The 13,488-nt window shown below is 41.7% G+C and overlaps 1 protein-coding gene across 1 annotated transcript; it reads left to right on the top strand.

Annotated features, from left to right (window-relative positions):
* Positions 1–2,894: 2,894 nt before the first annotated feature.
* Positions 2,895–13,171, top strand: LOC117452659 (zinc finger protein ZFP2-like). Its single transcript, XM_071204447.1, has 4 exons — positions 2,895–3,145; positions 4,066–4,165; positions 7,583–7,878; positions 11,049–13,171. The coding sequence occupies exons 1-4, from the start codon at positions 2,917–2,919 to the stop codon at positions 12,641–12,643; spliced, it is 2,220 nt and encodes a 739-aa protein (XP_071060548.1). The 5' UTR covers positions 2,895–2,916; the 3' UTR covers positions 12,644–13,171.
* The last annotated feature ends 317 nt before the right edge of the window (positions 13,172–13,488 follow it).

The following is a 13,488-nucleotide window of genomic DNA, read 5'->3' as shown; positions in this document are numbered from 1 at the left end:
GAAAGCATCCAACCAGGAAGTGTATACACTGCAGCCAGCCAGAAACTGTTGAGCATGTTTTACTGCTCTGCAGGAAATATAGTACTCAGAGAAATGTGCTTTTCCAGACACTCAAGAAAGCAACATTCCATGACTTGTCGCTATCAGGGCTGTTAGGGAAAACATCAGGCAATATATATTGAGAGATTATTACGTTTCTAAGAGAAATTGATACATTTAAAATAATCTAGAGTTTTGGTTCTTTGTTTTGTTTCTTTTGTTTATTGTTTTCTGCATAGTCTCTTGTTCACACTCCAGTCCAGTTGGTGGCGGTAATGCACCTACAAGTTGGTTTGCCAACCGCCAATAAACACTGAAGAAGAAGAAGAAGAAGAAGAAGAAGAAGAAGAAGAAGAAGAAGAAGAAGAAGAAGAAGAAGAAGAAGAAGAAGAAGAAGACACCGACACCGTACTTCCGGTATCCGCCATTTTACGCGAGGTGCAAGCCAAGCCCCCAGGAAGTGCGCCGGACTCAGATGGAAATATTCGTGCTGGCCAAACGGCGGTACTGCACATCCGTTTGGTTGCCAGGCCCGGAAACACTTTTTCCCATTGACTGAAATGGGAAAGAATGGTCTGTAACTCGTTGGATAGTTTTTTTTAAACTAAATAAACTACCCAGTATGAACACTTGTTTAGCTCTTATTAAAAACATTCGTTCCTCAAGTTGTAAAAATGTCCTAATAACGTTATTCTGAGAGTTATTTCCCTCGGCATTATGAACGCGCATCTAACCCACGGGACCGCGCCGCCCGGCACATTCATGTTACGTGTTCAGTACTACATGAGTTTCTCTTTACCCATGGATGCACAATAACAACGGACCCATATCGCCTTACTGCAGTGGTTCTCAAACTTTTTCTGGCATTCCCCACTTTGAACAGGTGGGCCTTTTAAGCCCCACTTGCCGCTCCAATAAAATGGTAGGCCAAGCTTAAAATGGTCAAATGTATCGTCCTATTACAGGGGTCACCAACCTTTTTTAAGATTAGGGCTACTTTCAAAAAATTAAACAAGTCGGGGGCTACTTTTACTCCTCTTTTTCAGTTTTTTTGCAGTGTATATATTTAGCACATTTTAACATTATTATATGCTACCTTTAACCTTTGTGTGCCGTTTTGGGTCTGTGGGACCCGTTTGCAGTGAAAAGAAAATGTATGATTTTTTTAAATGTTGAAGTTAAAAGCATCATCTGGTGCACTTTGAGCACAACAAGAATTTATGGATACATCTCTCAACACTCTATGCTGTATACTGTTCAATAATCCAAACATCTTTAGAATATGATCACAACAATAACAAATCATTTAAACTTGTTCATTCTTATCTTATGTTACCTAGTTAGCATTCTTTCTTTTTATTTATACATATTTTACTAATCACTCCCCTTTTAAACTGTTTACTGTCCTATAGTACACATTGGAATGATTTCTTACTTTATTTTGTACAACTAGGCTATATTAAATAGATAAAGGTGTGTTTTCTCTCTCTCCCGCTGTCTCGCTCGCTCACAGAGGCTGTGTGCTTCTCCGTGGTGATGATGGCTTGCCTTAAAAGATAATAATAAACATAGGCCTCTTTGTAAAGCGGGGGGACACAAACGGGATTTCGAAAAGTGTCGCGGTTAAACTCCTTATGAAGTGGTGAGGTGCCGCTCCACATTGCTTTTCCTCCCGACTGCAACGTGGTTGTGTCTGTGTGTGTGTGAGAGCGTTTCACATGTGTGTATGAGAGATGTACACATATGTCTGCAAATGACTTTGGTTTCAGTTGTGTGTGTGTGTGTGTGTGTGTGTGTGTGTGTGTGTGTGTGTGTGTGTGTGTGTGTGTGTGTGTGTGTGTGTGTGTGTGTGTGTGTGTGTGTGTGTGTGTGTGTGTGTGTGTGTGTGTGTGTGTGTGTGTGTGTGTGTGTGTGTGTGTGTGTGTGTGTGTGTGTGTGTGTGTGTGTGTGTGTGTGTGTGTGTGTGTGTGTGTGTGTGTGTGTGTGTGTGTGTGTGTGTGTGTGTGTGTGTGTGTGGGGGCTCGGATTGGCCATCGGAAGATTCGGGACTTTTCCCGTTGGGCCGCTGCCGTTGGTGGGCCGCTGGCTCTGGCATAGGTGGGCCGTGGACTTTCACAGCGCCGCTGTGCCGGTACCGCATCCGCCACCGCAAACCCCCGCCGTTGCGAGGCTCTGGCGGCTCCGGCAGGTCCGGTGCAGCGGTGCTGTGAAAGTCCACCGCCGTTGCGAGTCTCCGGCTGTAATAATCCACTACCGCCCGAGAGGACCCAGGTTCGATTCCGGCCTGGGGTCCAAAACATTTTTTTTTTAAATAAAAAAAAAGAATCTCCCGTTCATCAAGTCCATTCGCGACCCACCTATCACATCTCTGCGCCCCACACTTTGAGAAACGCTGCCTTACTGCCAGCCCACGGAGCTGTAATAATGGATATATTGCACATGTTTGCTGTAATTCATCATTTGTAAAATATTATACTACTTGGGCTGTATGATGTAAATCTTGTACCGTAAATGTTGTATTAAATAAAGTTAATATTACCGACGTAGATTAACGTTCCTGTAGCTTCTTATTGCACTAACAAGTTTATTGCATATCATGAACGCACGGTGCTGTTACGTGTACGCAAATTGACGTGCTTGATGTGAACGAGCATGTTGGTTAAAGTTGCGCAAGCGCTATGAACGCACATACGGGTACTTCTGAGGCATGCCGGGTAATCTGTGACGTTTCACTCTCTCAAAAGTTGGGCCATTTTATCATCATGCGCTCATGAGCAACTCTCATAGGAATGAATGAGGCCCCGCCTCACACGCTGTATCCAGTTCTTATTATACATCCATGGTGCAAGCAGGCTTGTTAGAGACAATACTTTGAAGATGGTGAAGTGGTGTAGTGCTGGGACTTGTAGAAATCATGATTTGATGATAAATAGTGATGAAAAATCCAAGTTTTCTTTCTTCAAGTTCCCCAGTCACGAAAAACAGCCAGGACGGAGGGCCCAGTGGGCGAGAGCTTGCGCTCGAGTCGATGCCATCACTCACAAGCCGTGGAAACCCAAGGACACCGTGCAATATGTGTACATCTGCTCGGCACACTTCATTTCTGGTAAATTGAACTTGTATTTCAGAACAACTACTATGTTTATGATTAATCTGATGTCCGCCCCTAGCCCGGACTGGACCAAACTACTGTTTACCTTCCTCTACAGCAGAATCATAGCATGGTAGCATAGCATCATGGTTGGTCTAGTCAGCCCCAACATTGTAGTTCCTATCTACCAATGACAATGTACATACTCCCTGCTACTTGTCCATCTTTCACAGAGTAAACTGAGCCACACATCAGCTATGACAAGTCATTAATGTGTGAATGTGGAGCTAAAGCGATGTCCGGACATTAACCAGTTCAAGAGGAAATACAGAGAAATTATTTTCTCGAGGTACAGGGATAGGGAAGGTGTTTGACTATGTGTTTATGTGTGAGTATGTAGGTGTGCATATGTATATATATATATATCAATCAATCAATCAATCAATCAATCAATCAATCAATCAATCAATCAACAGGTAAAGCAGATCAATAATGACAAGAATAATAATTATAATTATTGCAGATCATAGATTATAAATAAATCATTTAGGGATAAGGGGGTGAGATTAAATAAGTTATACTTCTTCTCACTCCTTTTCGAACACGAGACATGGCACTGTTGATGTTGCAAATGCATTGTTGTAAATGTAATTTTTTGTTTTGTTTTAATTTCTCTCGCATGACTATGCACTACAACATTTGTTCTGTTTTGTAAATTATTTATTTTACTTGTTCGAAATAAATGTATCAATAAATTATAATACTTGAGTTAGCTGTCGGGGATACTAGGATCAGGGAATGTGTAGCACCTCATTGATGACATCAGGGAGGTGATATATCTGTATATAGCACCTCCCTGATGACACTGATCTTACTTTAGACTGGAGGAGGCACGCTGACATGCATGACTCCAAGTTCTCTGATCTGTTTTTCAGGGCAGCCTTCCAAGGAGCCCGGCCATCCAGATTACATCCCGACCAAATTTGCTACGCCTGGGAAACTACCAACAGCTGACGAGTGCCAGAAACTGAGAAGGTTTGCGAAAATTCATGTATATACTGATGATATGCCTGGCCTAAATCGAACACTGTAATACTGTTGTGATGGATGGGAAGTACAATTTTACAATAACATACCAGCTGTGGGTAGGTGTTAGTTATCACCCCTGGTAGGGCTGTGCAATTAATCGTATTTTAATATAAATTATATATATAAATTAGAGCCGGGACTCGATTAAAAAAATCAATCTAATTAATTAGAGGCTTTGTAATTAATTAATCGAAATTAATCGCATTTTTAATCAAATATACATATTTGACCTGAGAACAGTGAGAAGCAATTTTCACATGGATTTTACTCCAAGTGGTCTACAGCCCAAGTGCATGACATTAAGGATTAGCCCTGTGGGCCAGCTAAGCTAATTTACAGATGGCCCTGAGCCCAATAGAGATTGCCCTGAAAAATGCACGCGGACGAAATGGCACGAAGGGTTTGGGGGGCCTCCGTCCCCCTAGACATTTTGATTTTTGCAGGTCTTAGATGCTGTCTGGTGCATTCTCTAGACTGAATTATAAGATGAACCACCACAATATTCTATTGTACAATTTCAATTGTATTCTTCATTTCACTTGTTTGTTCTTGTTTGTGTTTGCTCGCTTGCATGCCCTGCATAGCTATAAGAAATACTTAAGTTGTTGGTCAAGACACTTTCCATCTGATGAAGGCAAATGCCTTCCCAGATGGAAAAAAGTAGAAAACATTACATTCAGTTATAACTGCCAAAACAAACATTATTTACACTATTATGGCCCTGTTAAAAATGTTTGTAATGTTAACTATTGTAAGTTGGCCTCCTCATCCGCTTCAGTTGCGCCACTTATGTGACAGACACGAAGAGTATGTGACAGACAAGAATAGTCAACTCTAATGTCTAACACGTAATGTGGAGAAAGAGATGTCCTGTATGGGTTGATTGTGCGTTGATCTGTTGGTAATGCCTCGGGGTTCCGGTGGGCATGTAAACAAATGCATAATGCTGCGCTATACTTTGTGGCCTCATCCAGTTGCTTAGTGACACTTATTGTGTAGTTGTCTTTTAATAAGCAGGTAGTCATATCATTAGCTAGAACTAGCTGGATCTGATCGATATGGACATAAACGCGAGTGAAGTCTAATCTGACGGGAGAGAGAGATCAGCTGCTGCTGACGAGTCGAGACTCGACACGCAGCTCTGCATGATAACCACATGCAGCGGTGAGCGGAACAAAACACACACTTCAGGTTAGAATATCACACGTAGCTATTTTAATTACTTCTCAAACTAGCTAAACGAGTTATAGAGATGTTTAGTTTTACTGTCGGGTCACTCATTACTGGATCCGCGAGCTGCATGATACTGGCATAATAGATTGCCCGATCGGGCAACCAGCAGGTGAGGCTTCATTGCCCGAGCTAAATGCTAGATGGCCTCGGGCCATCGGGCATTCCTTAATGTCGAGCCCTCGAGTGCAATCCAGTTAGCCAGGGAGTTGGTTATTTTCTCAGACGTGGACTTACTTATCCTGGCCCTGAAACCAGACCAAAGCGGTCTCATCAGCTTGTTCGTTCATGTTTGACTATTGTTCACCGTGGTTTGTTGTTGTTTGAAGTCCCATGCTGAAGTCATGAACGTTAGTTGGTGCCCCAGTATAATCGGTACGCCTGAAACTCATCCAGTGAGAAACGTTCCGCTGTGCAAAAATAAGTGCGATTAAAATGCGTTAATTTTTTTAACGCGTTAATTTTTGTGTAATTAATTAATCTTAATTAACGCGTTAAAGTCCCGGCCCGAATATAAATATAAATGTATCATTTATTTAATTTATGTTTGTATTGGTTTTTCAGTTGAATTATACGTTCAGGGTAAACAACAGTTAAAAAGATACTGTTCAAATTATTATTTGTATTTGTTTTAAAGTTCAATAAATGGATTTTTTCAAGTCAATGAATAATCGTATTTAATAATCGTGACATCAATTATTGACCCAAATAATCGTGATTATGATTTTTGCCATAATCGCACAGCCCTAACTAGGGATGTAACGATACCAAAAACTCACTGTACGATAATATCGCGATAACAAACACGGTACGGTATTTATCGCGATATTGAATATCACATTTTTTTTTTCACTAAAAATGTTTTTTACTCGGAAAATGTGTCTTTATTACATAATAAATCTGATTTGTACAGCATGTTAGTAGGATAGCAGTATTTGACAGTAACAGACTGGAACAAGAGAACCAGTGTTTTTGTACCTATAGTACTACCAAACAAAGTAGGCATTTTCTTTGTGCCACTGCATCTCACAAATAAACATTTAATAATCAGACCCTGCAATAAAATAAATCAAGTTTCACTTTAGTTTTTCAAGTAACTCAACTCAAACTCACTAAGTCACTCACTCGGCATCATCAGACAGGTTTTTAGGAATATGAGAATGTCCACATTTCCAGGTATTTATAATCTGGGATGTTTGGGCATTTACAATATCCCCTGCTCTGGAAAGAACTCTCTCGCTCGGTACTGATGTTGCTGGGACAGCAGTGGTCGCGTTAACCGAATATCTTATTGAACAATGACAGAAAAATCTGAAAGCAATCTGTCATTTTGACAGATTAGAACAAACTCGAAACAGCGCCAACGTTTCCCCGCAGCGAGGCTCTGGTGTTATGCCGTGGTATGCATGCCCTCCAAAAGGAAATGATATAGCTTCCAAACTGTACTTTGTGTACAGATCAATACATGTCTGGGAGGTTTTGCTTTACGCTGTGCGCGCTCCCGCGAGGTGCATGCACACACGGCATAACACCGCCCCCCCCCCACGTTGACAGTTCAACGTTGACTCTCTCTGTTCAGACCCGACGGGTAATAAGGGATTATGACGGATATTTTACGATCCTGTCTGTCAAAATGACGGACAGCGAAAAAGTCTAACGCCACGTCAGTGGGACGGAGAGATATGCTTTGGCCATGGGTGACAGCAGTGGGTCAAACTGTGCATTGTCTTTCCACCACTTCAAACACAACACAGTGTTTGCCAAGAAGGTGAGGCTTATTGACAGAGATATAAATATCCTGTTGGTACTTGTCAATGTCTCTAGGTGTGTACATGTAGCCCTGTAAATACCATGTCCTTTTGTGTTCTGTTGTTTTATGTTCATGTTGTAACCTACTTGCTGCCATGTTGGACAGGTCTCTCTTGAAAAAGAGATCGATGATCTCAATGGGACCGTCTGATTCAATAAAGGTTTAAAACAAAACAAAATGTTAAAAAAAAAAATATTTATAAAAATATCGCGGTAGATTTTGTCAGTCTCATGACGGTATTGGGACATTTATTTACCGCGATATTCGGTATATCGTTACATCCCTAGCCCTAACCCCTGGTATATGTAATGTTTGTGTATTAGGTTCTGGAATGCTATGTCTCGTCATGGCAAGAAGATGCTTGGCAAAGAAAATGGGCCCTCAGCAAAGAAGTGCAGAGTGGCCTCCGAACCTCCACAGCATCAACCTACTCCTGATTCGCCTCCACCGTCGACCAGTTCAGTGTCTCCACCTTCCGTGACTCAACGGATGCTCTTTGATGAGATCTCTGCACTCAGGGCGGAAAGAGATGCTGCTCTTGCTGAGAGGGACCATGCTAGGGCCACCCTCAACTCTCTCCGGCTGTCTTCGAACACTGTTGCTGACAACAATGAGAAGTGTCAGTATTACTAACTTGGCTCATTTTTCTATCCACTTTTCAACTCTTGCTAGTTTCGATGACATGCAAAGCTACCCCATCCATCCCCTAATTGATCAGTTTTTTTATATGATGGTTAAGTTGAAACATGGCATGAAGTTTGAGTATTTGGCAGACCAGGTAGGCATCCCTCAGAGCACGCTCATAGATCATTTTTGGAAGTGGATGGATGTAGCCTTTGTGAAACTGAAGCGTGTTGTTAGTTGGCCAGAGAGGGAGCGCATATTTTCTAATATGCCACCTGCATTCAAGGCTCTGTACCTAGACTGACTCGTATCATAGATTGTTTTGAAGTGTTCATTGAATCTCCAGAGAACCTTAAAGCTCGTGCCAAAGTCTGGTCAAATTATAAGCGTCACACCACTATGACGTTTCTTATTGGATGTAACCCACTTGGTGCCATTTGTTTTCTGTCTGATGCCTGGGGTGGGAGGGTGAGCGATGTGGAAATAGTACATCAAAGCGGATTCTTGACTAAATGTGACCATCACCCAGGTGACCAAGTTCTAGCGGATAGGGGGTTTACGATGAAGGAAGAGTTTGCGGGTATTGCTGGTGTAGAGCTGCTCACACCAGTATTCACTAAAGGGCAGAGTCAATTACCAGCCAAAGACCTTGAATCCTCTAGGAAATTGTCATCGGTTAGAATTAATATTGAGCGTGTGATTGGCCTAATGAAAAACCGTTTTGTTATTTTGCAAGGCACTTTGCCGATTCGACATATTAAATCTCTGAAGGACGAGGCAGATCAGGTAGACAAATCAAGTGCAGATAAGATAGTTGGGGTATGTGCAATTTTGACTAACCTTGGGGGTGGGATTGTATACAAGGAATGCATTTGTAGGTGTGGTTGCTAGTTCACATGCTTACATTTAGAGTTGACCATGTTATATTTTGTATTAGGGCTGTGCGACTATGGCGACAATCATAATCACGATTATTTGGGTCAATTATTGATATCACGATTATTAAATACGATTATTCATTGACTTTGAAAAGATCCTTTAAAACAAATAATAATTTGAACAGTATATTTTTAACTGTTGATTACCCTGAACGTATAATTTTCTGATTCTGACTAGTCCAGGGCCTGTATGGACTAGTCAGAATCAGAATACCTTTATTAGTCCCACAGAGGGGACATTTGCATCGTTACAGCAGGAAAGAGCCACAGACAGCTTAATGTTACCTATGTTAAGAAAAAAGTACTAAGTTATGATATAATAAAATATAATAAAAAAGGTGAGAAGTAAGAAAAAATACTTTCCAAAATAAAAATCCTGTAACAGTCTTGGTGTTGCTAAGCTTCCCGTACTGAATATCATAGTCTATTGCCTTAATCAATATCTAGTCAACTCTAAAATACCACATATATGCAATGGCATGATAATATTATTGTGACAAGTGGGGTATTCACCTGGTGTTTCCAGAAGATAGACGTAGATGCTGCCAAAATCGACCAAAGGCCACTTTCGAGGGTCGTTTTTCCATACATCTGCAGGCAGTCTGTAAGGGCAATCCGACAACCCACACAGCTCTATTTTACGATGGTAACGACCTAGAGCACACCCCTCAAGTCCAGAGATGTAATCCGAAGACATGCAGCGATTTCTTCAGTCGTTAATCCCAAATACAATTCCTTGTTTACATTGCAGCTACGCCAGAAGAAAAAACCCTTTTTCATTTTTAACTGGAAGTGGAAAGGGGCTGGGCTCAGGCTTGGAATTTCGTCATTTTAGGGGCAAGGCCATTTGGCCTTCCCGTTCACATTTTTTTTCAAGGGCACAAAGGCCACATGACAGGGCACAAAGGCCGTTTGGTTAAATTACGCTGGTTTTACTGGTTGTACTTTTAAAATGTATTCAGTTACAGAATACATGCTCTAAAATGTCATTTGTGACATATTCCGTTACATTACTCCATCTAATTACCGTATTCTAAATACTTGGATTACATCAGCGCTGTTTTACATTTGATCAAGTGTGAATCAAGCTGCTATTTCAGAGTTTGAATCACCCACATGATTCCAGCAAAAACCCACAACTTAAGTATAGGATAAACTGAAACATTATGCATCATCTCACAGAAATGTCAGAATTTTAGTTCAAAAAGCCCAGAAAATCATATGAGAAGGATTCCAAAAGTAACCCCTACAATTCCTTCAAAGAGAGACGTATCCTCCTAACTAGTGATGATGGCTCACCAGCTATCGCTAGTCAATCAACATGACGGAAAAGTGTAGCACTAACGTCAACGCCAGTCGTTTTACAAATGGCTGAATGAATAGCAATAGTGTTTCTTAAACGTATACGTTAAGTTCAGCCATAAACCACATAAGTCAGTCATGTATTATATCAAAACCGCTTAGCAAGAAAAATACTAGATTCAAAGGTGACAGCTATCTGCTAGCTTGTAGAAGCAACACTAGATGTAGACCCCTTGAAGGGAAGACGTTAGCACTATCCAAACTAGCTAGCTAGCTATCGCTAGTTTTCATGACAAAATGTACTAACGAGTCGACTTTAAATAGGCTAATACAATGGTAATTACCTATCAATAGTACTTTCTATAAACACGTAAATGTTCATTCCTTTAAAATACTACCACATCATATCAAAACAGCTTGGTCCGCTTGCTTACCTGTGCTTCTCTTGCTCCCGCGGCTGAGGAGGAGGCTGTCGGGCACCTACAGGCATGTCTGACTGCGCGCACTAATATGACTTCACTCGCGTTGTTTACACGGCATGTCTGACGGAACAATCACAGCAGAGCAATCGCTCTGATCCACAGGCACGGGACTACTACTGTGCGCACTAGTCTAACTTCACTGGCGTTATTTACACTGGAATTTTTGACAGGGGCACAAAGGCCACTTTGGCCGTGAATTGCATTTTTTTTCACAGGGCATCACGGCCAAAGGGCAGGGCTGTCGTGAAATTCCCACCCTGGCTGGTCTACATGAGGTGACTTGAGCCAACAGAAATACACAATAGGTGTGACTAAGAAAGATAATGTGAACATATAAAAACAAAGGCATTAATTAGGGCTGCAAAATGTCTCCTATTGTAATGGTGATGATATTTTTAAATGCTAGCAGTTTGTTCTGACTCTGTGTTTCCTGTTTCCTGCAGATGTCCAGCAGCTGGTGGTGGTTAAAGAAGAGCTTCTCCCTGACCAGCAGGAGTGGAGCTCCAGTCTGGACCAGGAGGACCCAGAGCCCCCCCCACACATTAAGCAGGAACAGGAGGAACTCAGGATCAGTACGGAGGGAGAGCAGCTTCAAGGGCTGGAGGAGGCTGATATCATTGAGTTCATCTTCACTCCTGTCCCTGTGAAGAGTGAAGATGATGAAGAGAAACCTCAGTCCTCTCTGCCTCATCAAAGACAAACTGAACACCTGGAAACAGAAGCTGATGGAGATGACTGTGGAGGACCAGAACCAGCCAGGAACTCAGATCCAGAGAGCAGTTTACAACCTGAGACTGAGGACCACACTGGAGACTCTTCTGAACCTGACACTGAAGACAGTGCCGATTGGAAGGAGACCAGAGAACCTGCCTCAGGCTCAAACTCATTGGAAATTAGACATGAATCTGTCAGTGATCCACGACGTAGTGCTGAAAATAAACCATTCAGCTGCTCAGTTTGTGAGAAAGCTTTTTCACAGAGTGGACATTTAAAGGAACACATGAAAGTCCACACGGGAGAGAAACCATTCAGCTGCTCAGTTTGTGAGAAAGCTTTTTCACAGAGAGGACATTTAAAGGAACACATGAGAATCCATACAGGAGACAAACCATTCAGCTGTACAGTCTGTAAGAAAGCTTTTGCACGGAGTGAAAGTTTAAAGACACACAGGAGAGTCCACACAGGAGAGAAACCATTCAGCTGTACAGTATGTAAGAAAGCTTTTGCACGGAGTGGAAGTTTAAAGAAACACATGAGAGGCCACACAGGAGAGAAACCATTCAGCTGTACAGTCTGTAAGAAAGCTTTTTTACATAGTGGAAGTTTAAAGAAACACATGAGAGGCCACACAGGAGAGAAACCATTCAGCTGCTCAGTTTGTGAGAAAGCTTTTTCACAGAGAGGATATTTAAAGGAACACATGAGAATTCATACAGGAGAGAAACCATTCAGCTGTACAGTCTGTAAGAAAGCTTTTTTACATAGTGGAAGTTTAAAGAAACACATGAGAGTCCACACAAGAGAGAAACCATTCAGCTGCTCAGTCTGTAAGAAAGCTTTTTCACATAGTGAAAGTTTAAAGACACACATGAGAGTCCACACAGGAGAGAAACCATACAGCTGTACAGTCTGTAAGAAAGCTTTTTCACATAGTGAAAGTTTAAAGACACACATGAGAGTCCACACAGGAGAGAAACCATTCAGCTGCTCAGTCTGTAAGAAAGCTTTTTCACATAATGGACATTTAAAGGAACACATGAGAGTCCACACAGGAGAGAAACCACACAGCTGCTCAGTCTGTAAGAAAGCTTTTTCACTGAATGGAAGTTTAAAGAAACACATGAGAGTCCACACAGGAGAGAAACCACACAGCTGCTCAGTCTGTAAGAAAGCTTTTTCACTGAATGGAAGTTTAAAGAAACACATGAGAGTCCACACAGGAGAGAAACCATTCAGCTGCTCAGTCTGTAAGAAAGCTTTTTCACATAGTGAAAGTTTAAAGAAACACATGAGAGTCCACACAGGAGAGGAAAAATAGAGCTGCAATGTTTGTGACAAAAGATTAAAATGGCATAATCGTTTCAAAAGACACAAGTGCGTTGGTCTTCAGCTGCTTCTGTAACTGTAAGGGAATACTTTTGTCTATTTTGTGTCCTGATGACCTAATGCCACTACATGTGGCCCACCCCACCTGCAAGCGATTCACTAATAATCACAAATGTTCATTTTTTTGACCCCTTGATTAGGCTATTTCTCGTTTAATAATTGTTACATCTCCTCAGGACCAAGTTCCCGTGTCCTGCCTTTCACCTGCTGATCACCCACTGCTCATTTAAGGTGGACTCACCTTTGCAAGGGACCAGCTAGTCTTAGTGTCTTAATGCAAACGTTTTGTAAAGTGATGCTGGACCAACAACGTGCTGTTGGGTTGTGTGCTCTCTGCAGGACGGTGTCTGTACTCAAAGATTGTTTATGAAATGAGGGCTTCACTCTGTCTTTGTTGTCTAACCAACGCCAACAGAGCGATACCTCTTCTTTTCAGCAGATGGCATACAGATGGCATTAAACTGGGTTTTCTTCGGACGATGTGAGGGTCTAAGGACAGAGGGTGTCGTATTGTCATACTGATATTCTGTACACACTGTGAAGACCACAAAGCAAATGTAACATTTGTGATATTGGGCTATATAAATAAACATTGATTGATTGAGTGGCGCAAAAAAGTATTTAGTCAGCCACCAAGTGTTTCTGGTGTCCTTTGACAGCTCTTTGGTCTTGGCCATAGTGGAGTTTGGAGTGTGACTGTTTGAGATTGTGGGCAGGTGTCTTTTATACTGATAACGAGTTCAAACAGGTGCCATTAATACAGTTAACAAGTGGAGG

The sequence above is a fragment of the Pseudochaenichthys georgianus genome, chromosome 9 (assembly GCF_902827115.2).
Source record: "Pseudochaenichthys georgianus chromosome 9, fPseGeo1.2, whole genome shotgun sequence".
Lineage (NCBI taxonomy): Eukaryota > Metazoa > Chordata > Actinopteri > Perciformes > Channichthyidae > Pseudochaenichthys > Pseudochaenichthys georgianus.
Note: the sequence above shows the minus strand (reverse complement) of the source record. Positions and strands in the feature narration are given on the sequence as shown.

Excerpts from the sequence above, each read along its gene's own strand:
- LOC117452659 (XM_071204447.1), top strand. The coding sequence starts at position 2,917 with ATGGTGAAGTGGTGTAGTGCTGGGACTTGTAGAAATCATGATTTGATG. Across the intron at positions 3,146-4,065 it reads CTCGGCACACTTCATTTCTG|GGCAGCCTTCCAAGGAGCCC; the intron begins GTAAATTGAACT and ends TCTGTTTTTCAG. Across the intron at positions 4,166-7,582 it reads GAGTGCCAGAAACTGAGAAG|GTTCTGGAATGCTATGTCTC; the intron begins GTTTGCGAAAAT and ends TTTGTGTATTAG.